General features: G+C 35.2%; 2 protein-coding genes and 1 non-coding gene across 3 annotated transcripts; 2 read left to right on the plus strand and 1 right to left on the minus strand.

Moving 5' to 3' along the window:
* The first annotated feature begins 2216 nt into the window (after positions 1 to 2216).
* Positions 2217 to 6033, plus strand: LOC130501390 (O-fucosyltransferase 19-like). Its single transcript, XM_056996296.1, has 6 exons — positions 2217 to 2913; positions 3898 to 3970; positions 4043 to 4113; positions 4209 to 4297; positions 4379 to 5221; positions 5464 to 6033. Exons 1-6 carry the CDS (start codon positions 2359 to 2361, stop codon positions 5702 to 5704), a joined length of 1872 nt encoding a protein of 623 aa, XP_056852276.1. The 5' UTR covers positions 2217 to 2358; the 3' UTR covers positions 5705 to 6033.
* An 82-nt stretch (positions 6034 to 6115) lies between these two features.
* TRNAM-CAU (transfer RNA methionine (anticodon CAU)) lies at positions 6116 to 6187 on the minus strand. Its single transcript has one exon. It is a non-coding gene; the product is annotated as a tRNA-Met (tRNA).
* Positions 6188 to 6258: 71 nt separating this feature from the next.
* LOC108845889 (protein transport protein yos1) lies at positions 6259 to 7423 on the plus strand. Its single transcript, XM_018619087.2, has 2 exons — positions 6259 to 6412; positions 7016 to 7423. Exon 2 carries the CDS (start codon positions 7027 to 7029, stop codon positions 7261 to 7263), a length of 237 nt encoding a protein of 78 aa, XP_018474589.1. The 5' UTR covers positions 6259 to 6412; positions 7016 to 7026; the 3' UTR covers positions 7264 to 7423.
* The last annotated feature ends 6952 nt before the right edge of the window (positions 7424 to 14375 follow it).

Raw genomic sequence — 14375 nt, forward strand, 5'->3', positions numbered from 1 at the left:
TACCATTTGACCGAAGGAATTTTTGAAGGGAGGAAGTTAGGTCATCGGCGGTATACTGGCGATGGTTCTTGCGGTGGAAACGGCGAAAAGATACGGTGGACTTTAAGATCTCGGGGAAAGGGCGCCTTGCATCGGGAGTAGTGGCTGGGAGCTTCTTTCTCTCACCTCTCTCTTCTTCTGTTTTTCAGCGTTATATAATGTTTAACATAAAAGAAAACCACATAAATGTTTCCACAAACAAGAATTTTCATATGAAACTAAACAATTTATAACTTTGACTAGATAACTTTTCTACCATTTTTCTGTAACTGCATTTTTGCGTTACGAAATACAATTCTAACCGTTTCTATGACTGGTTTTATTTAATCCACCAACGTATTCTCGTTAATCGTTTATTAAAAGCAAGCAAATTTGTAGGCATTTATTGTACCGTTGATTATATTCTGTACAAAACTGATAGCCTATCATTCATCACATGTGTTCATACTCTCAATGGCTCAAACTGAAGGCAATACAGATACTATGATAACATTCGTAAAGTTCAAAACATCTCTAAATATTAATCGTTTTGCAAAATGTAATTCTGCCGTCTTCATAGTTTTTTTAGTACACGATCTGAAAAATGTACAAACGATATGTTACTTTACTTGCGCAAATGACAAGTTCACATGTAGGAACGAGAGAGATCGTGTATCGGCCGTCTGATTCGGATCGAATGGCCATAAATGCATCAGAAAGATGCTGAAATTTTTTGCCGACCGGCTTGAGATCCGGAAAGTGTTTGGAATGTATCCACGTGGTAGCATCAGAGAGGAGGGTGATGAATGTGGTTGAGGGTTACGTGTCCTATTATGTTGGCGGCAAATCTAAGTTTTGGCCTACATGATATTAGATTAACTAAGTGTTTTAGCTTTTTCTAACCCTAATCAAAATCAATTAGCTAAAATTGTTACTAAAAGAAAATAGTTTTAAATTAGGTAATGATAACAACTAAGTTGGAATTTGTTTTTCGAAATTACTTTTAAAGAAAACAAAATAAGGGAAAACGAGCGGCATGTGTGGCGTGGCACATGTGTCGTGTTATGTGAGGTAATGCAAATAGTAATGTCGAAGATAATGTAATAATAATAAACAATGTCATTTAGTTGGTAAATTCCATTTTATTTTATTTTGTTTGTTTTTAGATGATAAGATATGATGTATATTTTTACTAACACTACTAGTTACTAAGGTGTTTTCTCTATTAAAAAGGTTAACTAATACATTGTTATATCTTAGTCGAACAATTGAATGTACAAACATTTTGAACTGGTATTGAATATACTTAGTTTTCCATGAGAATATCATTCATTTTTATGAATGAAATTACTCTATTTTCTTTTGTATTTAGATGGTGATTTACGTAAAGTTGTTCAAAAGAATTGATTTGAATATGATGTGTAGTATCAAATGTATTTGGTTGTACTGAAACCCCTTTTCAGAGGAGCCAAATGTATTTGGTGACAGTTTCCAAAGATCATTGAGAAATTGTTTCTAATGTTAAAGCTTGGACAAAAAATAACTCTCATGGGTCATGGTGATGTTACCAGCTTTCAAAATCAAATCCTTCACATACCCACGGTAATGTCTTAAGAATTTGGTTCTCAATGCGCTCAACGGATTAAGAATTTGTTCTTTCCATTGACATATTTGTTCTCAATGGATTTTCTTTTTCTTTTTTTTTTAGATACATCAAACTTATTAGGTATTCTCTAGCGAAACCAAAACAAGACAAATGCTAAAACAAAAAGGAATGAAAAAGGCAAACAAACCAAACCTAAACAAGTTAAAAAAAAAACTGATCTTTGATTTTCAATTTGATTTACTTTTTTAAATATATAAAAACCAAGTTTGAAAAAAGTTTGTGTACCATTGTTACAAAAAAGTTCGTGTAAACCAAACCAAACTAAATTGTACAAATTCGATGTAAACTAAATAAATCAGTATTTATTGTACAAACTAGTAAACTTTTGACAAAAATAAACCGACCAAGCTGTAAACCCATTTTTACCCGCCATAGCCTTTTTTAGAAACAAATATCAAAATCAGATGACAATATTTCCCTAAATGATTAGGGAAAGGCCCACAATACATAAATACACACACAAACCATAATAAGTATTCATATGTATAAATACCATACATAGGCAACAGAGAGAGAGAAAAGATTTAGAGAAAGCTTCGACGCCTCTCAGCTTCACCGAACATCACGGTGGCTAATACCATAACATGATCAACCACTAACCCCTCAAAAACACATTTTACCAAAAACAAAAAAACAAAAAAAAAACCAACTCTTTTCTCCCTCCCTCTCTAAATATGTCAGCGGCCGGCGCTAGCCCATTGGCCGTTGCACCGATCACACGGCGTCGTATCGGAGACTCCCTCGAAAGCACCACAACCTCCGAACGACCCTCCGTTTCCTCCGAGTATTGCAACATAGTCAACATCTCCTCCCTCTCGCCGGAGTTAGACGACGTAGAGGGAACAAACGGCGCGTGCTCCTCACCTTCCTCGATGGGCTCCACGTCTAGCGGATCGCATTACCACCACGACCACCACTACCACCCGAAGATTCGGTACCTCCTCCCGCGTAAACTGAAGTGGCCGTTTCTATGCGGCGGCGACGGTGGATGGACGACGGCTGTGATTGGCCAAGGGTTGGGGAGAAACGTGGGGCGTCGGATCTTGGGTCTCCTCATGGTTCTCGTCGTCGTTTCTCTCTTTGTCAGAGTTTCTGTTATGAGCGGGCGCGTTGTTGATCACGCGCACATGAGAGATTTGAACGAGCTCGTTGTCGTTAGGGCGTTACATGAAGATTGGTCGATGGCTCAACGCGCAATGTCGGAGAACGTTGCTGTCCAGAAGCTTCCCGTGAGTTTTTTTTGTTTTTCTTTGCATTGAAATTTCTACTTTCATTTTTACAAAAAAAAAAAAAATTTACTTTCCCGAGAAAAATAAAAACAATGATTTTTTCTGATCGATAACCAATTGATGAATAACAAAGAAATCTTTTTGACCAATCAATGCCTTGTGTGATCAGTTTTGAATGAAACAAAGCTTTTGAGTTTTTCCCGAGAAAAGTGAAATGGATTTTACTCTGTTACTCTGTTTTTTTTTTCTGGAGAAAATTTAGAATATAACAAAGTTTTGAGTTTTACCCAGAAAACTAAATTGATTTTACTCTCCTATTTTCCCGTTAAAATTAGAATGAAACAAAGTTTTGAGTTTTCTGATACAAACTCAGAGAAATTTCAAAGATTTCCTCTGTTTTCGTTGGTGAAAGGTCGTATTTTTAACTGAAACTCGCGTTTTCTGTTTTCTTTTTCTTTCGCTTTCTCGGAATGGTCACGTTTGATAGCGTCAAAGATAGAATTAAATTAACAAACTCAAAATCCGTTTTGCATATTCTTCTGAGATTCGTTATAATAAGAATGAGTTTGACGAAGGAAATGGTCAAAAGGAATTTAGGCAGCCGTTGTTTGGTATGGATCACCACTTTTTTCTACACAGTTTCCGTTGACTTTCCTTCAAATTATTATTATTGAAACCGATGCAATTATCATTGTATATTCATTCGGACAGGTCTCTGAGCTTTTGTCTCTTTATCGGTTGGAGAATACTGACTGTCTTTAATGGTTTTTACTTGGTCGGGTTTTGCAGTCTTTAAAAAAAAAATCTTTTTAAGTTCCAAACAATGCATTTATGAGGAACTTTGACTAGGTTTAACATTGTCTGAGTTAGATTTAAGTTCTAAACATTGATAGTGTGCTCTGTTTCTGTAACGTATGAAGCCAGTGTCGTTATTCTGTTTTCACTACACCTTCTCATGATTCGGCGTCGTTTTGTGTTTTACAGATTCCGGAAATATGGCAGAAACCTGAATCCAGTAGTTACCGCCAGTGTGCGTCACGTCCCAAGAACCGTTCAAGTAAGCTCCTGTTCAGATTCTCTAAACAATAGCTTCAGTTTATGGTTGTCTGAAATTTGTGGCTGGTATTAGGGCTACATAGAAAAACCAACGGTTACCTTCTAGTACACGCAAATGGAGGATTGAATCAGATGAGAACTGGGGTGAGTTTCAGTATCCCAAGTGCTTCTTATTTACATAGATTCTTTTTTCTCTTGCTTTCTTCTTACCTTTTGTTTTCTTGTGAAAAAAATTGTAGATATGTGACATGGTTGCTGCAGCAAAGATTATGAATGCGACTCTAGTTCTTCCTCTCCTCGACCATGAATCTTTCTGGACTGACCCCAGGTTCTACTTTGTTTTTACTCTACACAACAAGAAGAAGAGAATGTTTTTTTTTGTCAACATGTGTTCTTTATGATTTTGCAGCACGTTCAAAGATATTTTTGACTGGAGACACTTTATGAACGTATTAAAAGATGATGTTGACATCACCGAGTACTTGCCTCCTCGCTATGCAGCCATGAGACCTCTCCTCAAGGCTCCTGTGTCTTGGTCCAAGGCTAGTTACTACAGAAACGAGATGACACCGTTGTTGAAAAAACACAAGGTGGTAAAGTTCACACACACCGACTCACGCCTAGCCAACAACGGCTTGCCACCATCGATCCAACGGCTGAGATGCCGCGCTAACTACCAGGCATTGAGTTACTCCAAGGAGATTCAAGACTTCGGTGAAGTTTTGGTTAACCGGTTAAGAAACAATAGCGAACCCTTCATCGCTCTACACTTACGCTACGAGAAAGACATGCTTGCCTTCACGGGCTGCAGCCACAACCTCACAGCGGGAGAAGCTGAAGAGCTGAGGATCATGAGATACAATGTTAAACATTGGAAAGAGAAAGAGATTGACAGCAGAGAGAAGCGGATCCAAGGTGGTTGCCCTATGTCTCCACGAGAAGCGGCCATATTTTTAAAGGCAATGGGGTATCCATCTTCCACTACCGTATACATAGTTGCTGGTGAGATCTATGGAGGAAACAGTATGGATGCTTTTAGAGAAGAGTACCCAAACGTCTTCTCTCATTCAAGTTTAGCAACTGAAGAAGAGTTAGAGCTCTTTAAGCCATACCAAAACCGCTTGGCTGCGTTGGATTACATTGTGGCGTTAGAAAGCGATGTTTTCGTGTATACATATGATGGGAATATGGCCAAGGCTGTACAGGGGCACAGGAGGTTTGAAGGGTTCAAGAAGACTATCAATCCAGACAGGTTTGAATCATTACTTACTTCTATTTCTCTAACTTCTTGCCAAGACGCTATATGAAATTTTAGAGGCTTTAGTCAATTTAGTAACAAGTTTGATAGAAAAATGTGTTTAATTATCTGGAGCCAAAAAGTTTTATGTATATTAATTTTTAAAAGTTTAGTGAGTTAAGACTTTTGGCTATATCCATGACCGGTTTTGCTTATTGCTGAGATGAGATGATCATTTTGTCTTGTGAATATGGCAGGTTAAATTTTGTTAGACTGATAGATCATTTAGACGAGGGTGTGGTGTCTTGGGATGAGTTCTCTTCAGAGGTGAAGAGATTGCATGGAGACAGGATTGGAGCTCCTTATGCAAGACTTCCCGGTGAGTTCCCTCGGCTAGAGGAGAATTTTTACGCAAACCCACAGCCAGATTGCATCTGCAACAAGTCTCAGCCTGAGCAGCCTTGGAAGTCAAGTGTAAGAAGAGTGACAGTCAGATAGATGGAAGGAAGAGGTGTTTCAAGATAGAAGAGAGAACACGAAGACATTGATTCCAACACTTTTGTAGCTTTCTTGTACAATATAGGAAAAGAAAGAAGACTGTATTCTTGGAAGATCCATACAAATCTGTAGAATCTGATTCACACTATACATGAGCAGCATCAAAGATATAACATTTTTCTTATTCTTGTGCTTTAAGAGCAGCTGGTTAGGAATCTCGGGATTACTTTAAAACAAATAGATTGATATACGATTGATCATTGAAAAGCAAATGTAACATGTGTTATTACCTTTTTTGTCACATCAATTAAACTATATTTTTGTCATTATCAACTGATGTATGGATTTGAAAATGATACAAGTTGTTTGTGGTGTTACTGTATGGTTTTGTGGCAAAAAAAAAAAAGACATTATCAGAGCCAGGTTTCGATCCTGGGACCTGTGGGTTATGGGCCCACCACGCTTCCGCTGCGCCACTCTGATTTGTTGGTAGTTATTTATTTTCCTATATTATTGATTACTTAATAGATATCATGGGTCAACTTCAAGCGGGTTCAACCCTTGAAAATAACCGGATTCCGGTTTAGTCGCAGCTTAAATATAATTGATAAATTTAACCGTACGATAATTGCAGGCTTCGTCATCTTCAATGAACGAGATCTGTCCTAAGTCCTAACACTTGAACCTCGACTCGATTTCGATTCACCCGTAAGTATCTCTTCTCCTCCATGTTCATATGATTCTCTCTATCCTTGGGAGTTGTGGTGGAAAATTTCGATCTTTCTTTTGGGAATTTATATATCTTTAGGGAGATCAATCAATCAAAGAAGCAGTTTGCTCTATGAGAGAGAGAGAGAGAGTATTAGCATCATCATCATAGTCTTCTTCACGTAGAATGATGAATACACGATGTCGGCTTCTTTGATCTAGTGAGAATTAGGACCCAATCTGTTCAGAAAACCATGTCAAGTTTGTTCTTGCCTTCAATAATACGCTTATGTGATTCTGTTGTTTTGCAAGCAACAGCGGCAAAACATGTTCAGTTCCTTGTCCCTTTCTAGTCAAGAGATGTTCATTATTCATGTCTTAACTTTGAATCAAGATTTCTTCTTTTTTTTGCTAGTTTTATGAATGACTACTATATCCATATGTTTTTTTTTTAATCGTTCTCCAGTCCTCAGTTTCCCAAGAATGGAAGGCCGTTGTTATTGACTAGTTTGATTCAATACCATAAATGGATGAAGCTGTTATCTTTTTATGTTAACACTCTTTTTAACTCTTGAATGATCCTTGGGCGTGTGTGTTTCACAGAGAGAGAAACCATGGGGTTCTGGACACTGATGGAAGGACTGCTGCTATTTGCAAACGCACTTGCTATCCTCAACGAAGACCGTTTTCTAGCTCCAAAAGGATGGACACTCGCCGAGCTACACCAAACCGGCAAAAGAAACTCTCTCAAAGGCCAAATCGTTGGTCTCATCCACGCCTGCCAGTACATGAGGCTTCCCCTCATGCTCTTCAACTTAATTGTCATCGTCTTTAAACTCTTCTCCGGTTAAAGAAACCAAGTCAGAACTAGCACTTTGTTGTTGATGCATCTTAAACAAAAATTTTAAATCAAAAGCTCGCATTGTATACATTATTGTTCTTTTACTACAAAGACAGAGTGGAACAACATGTTGTTGAGACCAAAAGCTATGAACTTTTGGTTTATGGTTTCTTCGTTCAACAGGGATCATGACTTCGTTGGTCTTGAAAGGAGGTAACGTCCATGGGGGATTATACCTAGCAAGGACATAATCTCCGGTGATCTCATAACCGTCGCCGGATTTGACCACCGTGTGTTTGGGAGTCTCTACAGCGATTTTGCCAAAAACCATTCCCATTATGTTAAGTCTTACTAAAAGAAGTATTCAAGATAGGGTTATTATTTATCATGGTTACTACTCTTGCTTGATGACCAAGATTTAGACAGAAGCAGTTTGACACGTTTCTGTTATGTGTTGTGGTTCACAGAATAACTTTGTCACTATTGTTTGTTGTGGAGCTTCTGCTTCCACGACCAAGGCCACGGTGATTTCAGAAAAAAAAGGCACGTATGTCTTGAAGATTTGGAAACCCCCAAAACGGCACGCGGTTAGCAGCTAAGATGGGTTACTGTAGACGTGGCTAGGTTAACTCTAAACCGAACCAAAACAAAAAATATCAGTGGAAATTAAACCAGATTTCATAATTATCCAAACAGCTCGTATTTCTTTAACACACGTCAGTTCGACAAGACAACAACATTGGAGAGTTCACACAATGAAATATCAAAGGAAACAGTTTCAAAGATATATATTTGGTCGGTTTGTTAATTGAAATTGCAATTGCATTTGCAAGTGCAAACCAGCATGTGACAAAGTCTTAAATCAAACATTTAAATATTAGATTCGGGTTTATTATAAACTTTCAATTTAAAACCAATTGACAATTAGTGGATTGACCCTAACCATTTATATATTACTTAATCATTTTTCAAACTACCGATATGGGATTTTATTCATTAACATTCTTCCTCACGCACATGCGTGAACAACTGTGGGAATACCATCCACGGAGTGGTCCAACATCGGGCGGTTCTTTTTAGTTTAACTTTTGATCCACAAAGATCGACCGCTCTGATACCATATTAGATTCGGGGTTATTATGGACTTCCAACTTAAAACTAATTGACAATTAATAGATTGGCTATAACCTTTTATATATTACTTAATTATTTCTCTAACTACCGATGTGGGACTTTATTCATTAACATTAAATAAACAAATTTGTAGACGATATGTATTACATTATAGATAGACATAGAATGTACTTGTCTGACACATTGTCCACTATTCAGGTTTAGAATGTGACCAGATGGTCTTGTCTAACACATTGTCCATTGTCCACTTTCCTTGTACGATCCATATTGCAAGAGTGCTGTAAGTGTTGGTGGTTTTGTTGTATATGTATTTAAATTATGTCTAAATAATTTTGGAAATGTTACAGGAACTAGAGAAGAAGTTTACCCCATTGGACCAACATGTTGTAGATGAGTTCCATAAAGATGATATGTCTTGGCTAGAGGATGATGATCTTACAGGAAACTGACAAGCTACAATACTAATGCACAAAAAAGGAACATTAACTGATAAAAATAGTAACCATTACATGTCATATAGATATAAAAGTTATTTTAGAAAACATAAGAATTCTACTAACAAAAAGTAATAAAAAATCAAATATTTTATAGAACACTGATGGATTCTTCACAACCAAACTTGAATCAAACCGGTATGGTTCCAAATCAAAGATTATAATATTCTTATCTTCGAGGGGAAGATCTAGGCTGGGGCTAACTCTATTGGCAAACACCCATATTAACATCCATAGGCTTGTCTATAAATAATAGAACCTTCATTCATTTCTTCATAAAAAGCTCGAGTTTCTTTAATTGTTGCTTCTCTATTCATTTGCCTGAATATTAAAAAAAATTTATTTATATTTTATGATATATTTTCATTAAAATCTTTTTAAATACAATTATGAAATCCACCAAAAATTGAGTAACACAAATTTAATAGGAATTAGAAAATTAGTGAATTAAATAACACTAAAATTTTATGTCTAGTTTGACAAATAAACACATATATTGACATAGTACTACGTAATATATGATATACATCTTCTTAAAATAAATAATAAAACAAAAAATTAAGTTATTAGAAACATGTATAATATATAGTAATTCAAGATATTTTAAAGTCGTTCAAAGTAGTTCACAATAGTACACAGTAGTTCATATTGCAATAGGATAGTCTTGATGATCAGGATCCCTTTTATGGAAGCTCTAAATGCGAAAATTAGATAATTAAATAGATTTCCCTTGAAAAACAGAATTATTATTAGTTGACAATTTAAAGAGTCTAAGTTGTTCAAGAATTTGATACATTTTCAATCCATTATTAGTAATACACATTTGATTTTAGTAGAATTAGTAACTCCAGTAATTCCTAGAAATTTTCATGGTAGTATTTTTTGCGAATTTCAACATTTATTAGTAATACCACGTGAAAAATAAAATATTTCTAGTAGAACCAATGCATTTACATAGTTTTAGATGGTATATAACATTTTTGTAGAAACAAAATTCTGAAAATATGTAATTTGTGTGATCCACCTTATTATGATAATCACCATCAAAACATTAGCTATGGAAGTAAGGAAGTTTTTTTGTGTAAGTGATATTTTTTTTCCTAACAACCTGAGAGCCTAGCAATTGAAGTACATAAGTCTGTTACCTTAGAAGAAATACCCATTCACGACGAGTTGATTAGAATTGATGACTATGGAGACATGGAAACTGCATTGTTAAAGAGAAACTTACCAGAAGAAACAGTACCTGTTTCTGTGAACCCTAATGGGGAAATAGATGTGGAGTGCAGTAGCTGGAGAAGAAGAAGAGGCAAGTGGTAGTGTGCCTCTTGTCATTATTCCTCCTATATTGTCATTATTCCTATTGCGTTGCTGTTGTGTGTAGTTTGTTTGGTCATAATGAATGCAGGTGGTCGGAAGGAGAATTGGGACAGATTCATTCCAAATAGATCAGCCATGGACTTTGAGTTTGCTCAACATGCCATCATTGAAGCCCTAAGAGGAGACAGCGGCGGCAAAGAAGAAGAAGCGGCGGTGCTGCTTTCAGCCTCCAAAGACGCTTACAGGAAAGGTTTGGCGGAAGCTATGAATCTCAACCGCACCCGTATTCTCGCCTTCAAGAACAAACCTCCTCAACCTCCAAAGACGACACATCATTACTCTTCTCCTCCTCCTCCTCTTCAACGCCCACGACGACACGTCCCTCTTTCCTCTTGGAAAACCTTGGAGGCTCCTGGGATGGTTGAGGACTTTTTTCTTAACTTGCTTGACTGAGGTTCTCACAACGTCTTGGCCATTGCCTTGGGCTACACTCTTTACCTCTGGGATGCTTCTACCAACTCTGTATCTAAGCTCGTGACCATTGAGGAAGCCAAAGGACCCATCACAAGCATAAGTATTCTCTTGGTTTTGATTTCAGTATTCTAGTAAGTATTCTCTCTTTGTGAGAGGAAACCATGTGGTATGGTACCTTTTAGATTTTCCTAAATAATACTCTCTATGTGTGAGAGAACCTCTTTACTGATTTGTTGTTTTTCTTTTTCTTTTTATTGCAATGGATGTTTTGTGACTTTGGCTTAATGAATAAGTTTGGTTTAAGCCCAACAAATGTGACTAAGCTGAATCATCACTTTTTGAAATATCACGTATCTTTACACTACATCTCAAAGCCTCAAACACACGCTTAAGTGTTATTACATATCTTTACACTACAGCTCAAAGCGGCTTAACTATGAACTAACTAAGTACACTCGATGCAGTCAGTGTACAAGCATTGGACACATGATTGTTCTCTACAAAATCATCAATATGTTAGGATTTGTGATGTAGAAACCAAGAATCCTAAGTTAAAGTCAGAATAGCAAAAGAGAAGCAAAAAAAAAGCAAAAGAAAAGAAAACTTGAAATAAGAATGAATGAATGTCATTAATCTTTCTATATTAATGCTTGTCTTCGCACAGAATGAATGAATGTTATTAACACAGAGTAAGGAACGACTTATATTAGAAAAACTTACAAGGAAAATATAAAACAATCAATGAATCAATGAATGGCTTGTTGTTAGTCAAGAGAGTTTCAACGGATGCTACGACTCACGTGAGGAAATGGTTCATGGGCTGCTTTGTGATCAGGTTTTTTGGGAGTCTCTTGCATTGCAAAAACATCCCAGAACCCCAAACATCACGAGCTTAGATACAGAGTTGGTAGAAGGATCCCAGAGGTAAAGAGTGTAGCCCAAGGCAATGGCCAAGACGTTGTGAGAACCCCAGTCAAACAAGTTAAGGAAAAAGTCCTCAACCATCCCAGGAGCCTCCAACGTTTTCCAAGAGGAAAGAGGAATGTGTCGTCGTGAGCGTTGAAGAGGAGGAGGAGGAGGAAGAGAAGAGTAATGATGTGTCGTCTTTGGAGGTTGAAGAGGTTTGGTGCTATATATTTTATATTTTTAACATTTATCATACTGAATTTACATTGTGGTATTATTTATATGAAACATTTATGTGACATAATATATTTATATATCATATAAATGATTATTTTTAGTTAACTAATAAATAATAATAAAATATAATTACATAATTTAAAAATAATATAGTTCATTAAATATTTAAAGGTAGGTTTATTAATTATTTCCAAACATACACATATATAATAAAATAGAAAAACATTGAATACTATAAGTTAGGTTTATTAATTATTATTGCCAGAATTTTTTATTTAGAATTCGATTTTGAAAATGCATTAATTCAACAGAAATAGACAAAGAATCATAAAACATAACACATATTAAATATAAATTGATTTTGGAAATGCATTAATTAAACAACAAAAGACCAATAATTTTTTTGGAAACACACATTAAGTAAACTGGAAAAAACGAGCATTAATATATGAATATTAATGACAACATTTAGTTCAATTAATTTTAGGAAAACACATTAAATTAACTGAAAAAGACAAGCATTAATATAGAAAGATTAATTAAATTTTCAGTGACATACTATTGTAAATAATACTAAAAACTAAAAGTTATTTTTAAAGTTTACTTATATTTTAATAATAGAGATATAGATAATGTGTAAGTGATATTTATCTTAGTCTAAATCATATTATAGTTATACTAGTATGTAAATGCTAATACAAAGAATTATGATGCCGACTTTATCTTAGTATTCATCTTAATAATTCATTATTAAGATGGAATTTATAATAACTTATTTTCCTTTCTCAGCATTCAAAAAAACTATGAGAGTTTTAACATCACTTCTTTAGCCATCTGAGCAAAGACATGAATCATGGAAACAGCAAACTCAATGATCCTTAACCATGTGTGCATTAGAAACATTATTACGCAGAAAATCATAAGAAAATAAAACACAGATTTATACCATGTTCTGAGATTACAATCTACTCAGAAATAATGTCAAATCCAGAATTGCAAGAAAGATATGGTAGTTTTGGAAAGTAATAAAGAGGCTTTCTAGAAATTCTTATTTCAAGTTTGCTTCTCTTTTGCTTTTTTTTGCTTCTCTTTTGCTATTCTGAGTTTAACTTAGGATTCTTGGTTTCTACATCACAAATCCTAACATATTGATGATTTTGTAGAGAACAATCATGTGTCCAATGCTTGTACATATTGATGATTTTGTAGGAAAATTATTGATAACACACATAGGAAGTGGTGAAATGGTCATGGATGAGCTAATTATGTTTCAGAAAGCAAAAACCAGATAGTGTTATCAAAATGATGACAAAAGCTGCTATCCATTCTCTTTAATGATTAAAACAACTGAAAAAGAGAGCCAAGAACCACTTGCATAGCTAATAGAAATCATGAGTCATGCACCTGTTCAACCTACTATATCAGTAAGTAACATATAGATCTTACAAAGATGTAAGTTATCTGCCTGAGTAAGCTAAATTAAAGAGGTAGAAACACAAAGAAAAGAAGACTTGTACACCTTGCCATTGGAGAACTGAACGATCCAGCGGGAGGTAGGAAGAAAATGTGAGACGCGAGTACCAGCAGAAGAAGCACCATCCTCAAACCTTGGGCTATTATGCCCATGGCTAAACCAATCTCTTCATGAACTCCTCCATGATTGCGTAAGGAGCGTCCGGTATGACCTCATCCACCCACTTGACAACCTTCACCATTATCATTCTAAACATAACACATCAACCAAAAATCAGAACAAAAACATAAAAGACAAATTGAGTCAGTAGCTGCTGACTTTCCATAGCAATCATGTTCTTGGCTGGTCGTGTCATAAATCGATCACTAACAACATTAATTTATGACTGAATCCAAACATGGGTAGATTCGTTCACTGCTCCCATTTTTCTCTAAACAAATTACCAAATATTCAACTTATTAATCAACAAGAGAACTCACCTCAAAGAAGAAAATGCAGAGATCCAGAGACGGAGACTGTGGAATCAGAAGGGAATGAATGAATGTGGAATGCACCCCTAATTCTAGGAATTACTGGAGTTACTAATTCTACTAAAATCAAATGTGTATTACTAATAATGGATTGAAAATGTATCAAATAAACTTAGACTCTTTAAATTGTCAACTAATAATAATTCTGTTTTTCAAGGGAAATCTATTTAATTATCTAATTTTCGCATTTAGAGCTTCCATAAAAGGGATCCTGATCATCAAGACTATCCTATTGCAATATGAACTACTGTGTACTATTGTAAACTAATTTGGACGACTTTAAAATATCTTGAATTACTATATATTATACATGTTTCTAATAACTTAATTTTTTGTTTTATTATTTATTTTAAGAAGATGTATGTCATATATTACATAGTACTATGTCAATATATGTGTTTATTTGTCAAACTAGACATAAAATTTTAGTGTTATTTAATTCACTAATTTTCTAATTCCTATTAAATTTGTGTTACTCAATTTTTGGTGGATTTCATAATTGTATTTAAAAAGATTTTAATGAAAATTTATCATAAAATATAAATAAAAAATT

This window comes from Raphanus sativus, unplaced genomic scaffold (assembly GCF_000801105.2).
Source record: "Raphanus sativus cultivar WK10039 unplaced genomic scaffold, ASM80110v3 Scaffold0181, whole genome shotgun sequence".
Classification (NCBI taxonomy): domain Eukaryota; kingdom Viridiplantae; phylum Streptophyta; class Magnoliopsida; order Brassicales; family Brassicaceae; genus Raphanus; species Raphanus sativus.

What these genes read in the sequence shown, in the direction of transcription:
- LOC108845889 (XM_018619087.2), top strand. Translation starts at nt 7,027, where the DNA reads ATGGGGTTCTGGACACTGATGGAAGGACTGCTGCTATTTGCAAACGCA.
- LOC130501390 (XM_056996296.1), top strand. Translation starts at nt 2,359, where the DNA reads ATGTCAGCGGCCGGCGCTAGCCCATTGGCCGTTGCACCGATCACACGG. An exon ending in ACGTCCCAAGAACCGTTCAA is followed by an intron (nt 3,971 to 4,042) that starts GTAAGCTCCTGT and finishes GGCTGGTATTAG; the next exon opens with GGCTACATAGAAAAACCAAC. An exon ending in TGAATCAGATGAGAACTGGG is followed by an intron (nt 4,114 to 4,208) that starts GTGAGTTTCAGT and finishes AAAAAATTGTAG; the next exon opens with ATATGTGACATGGTTGCTGC.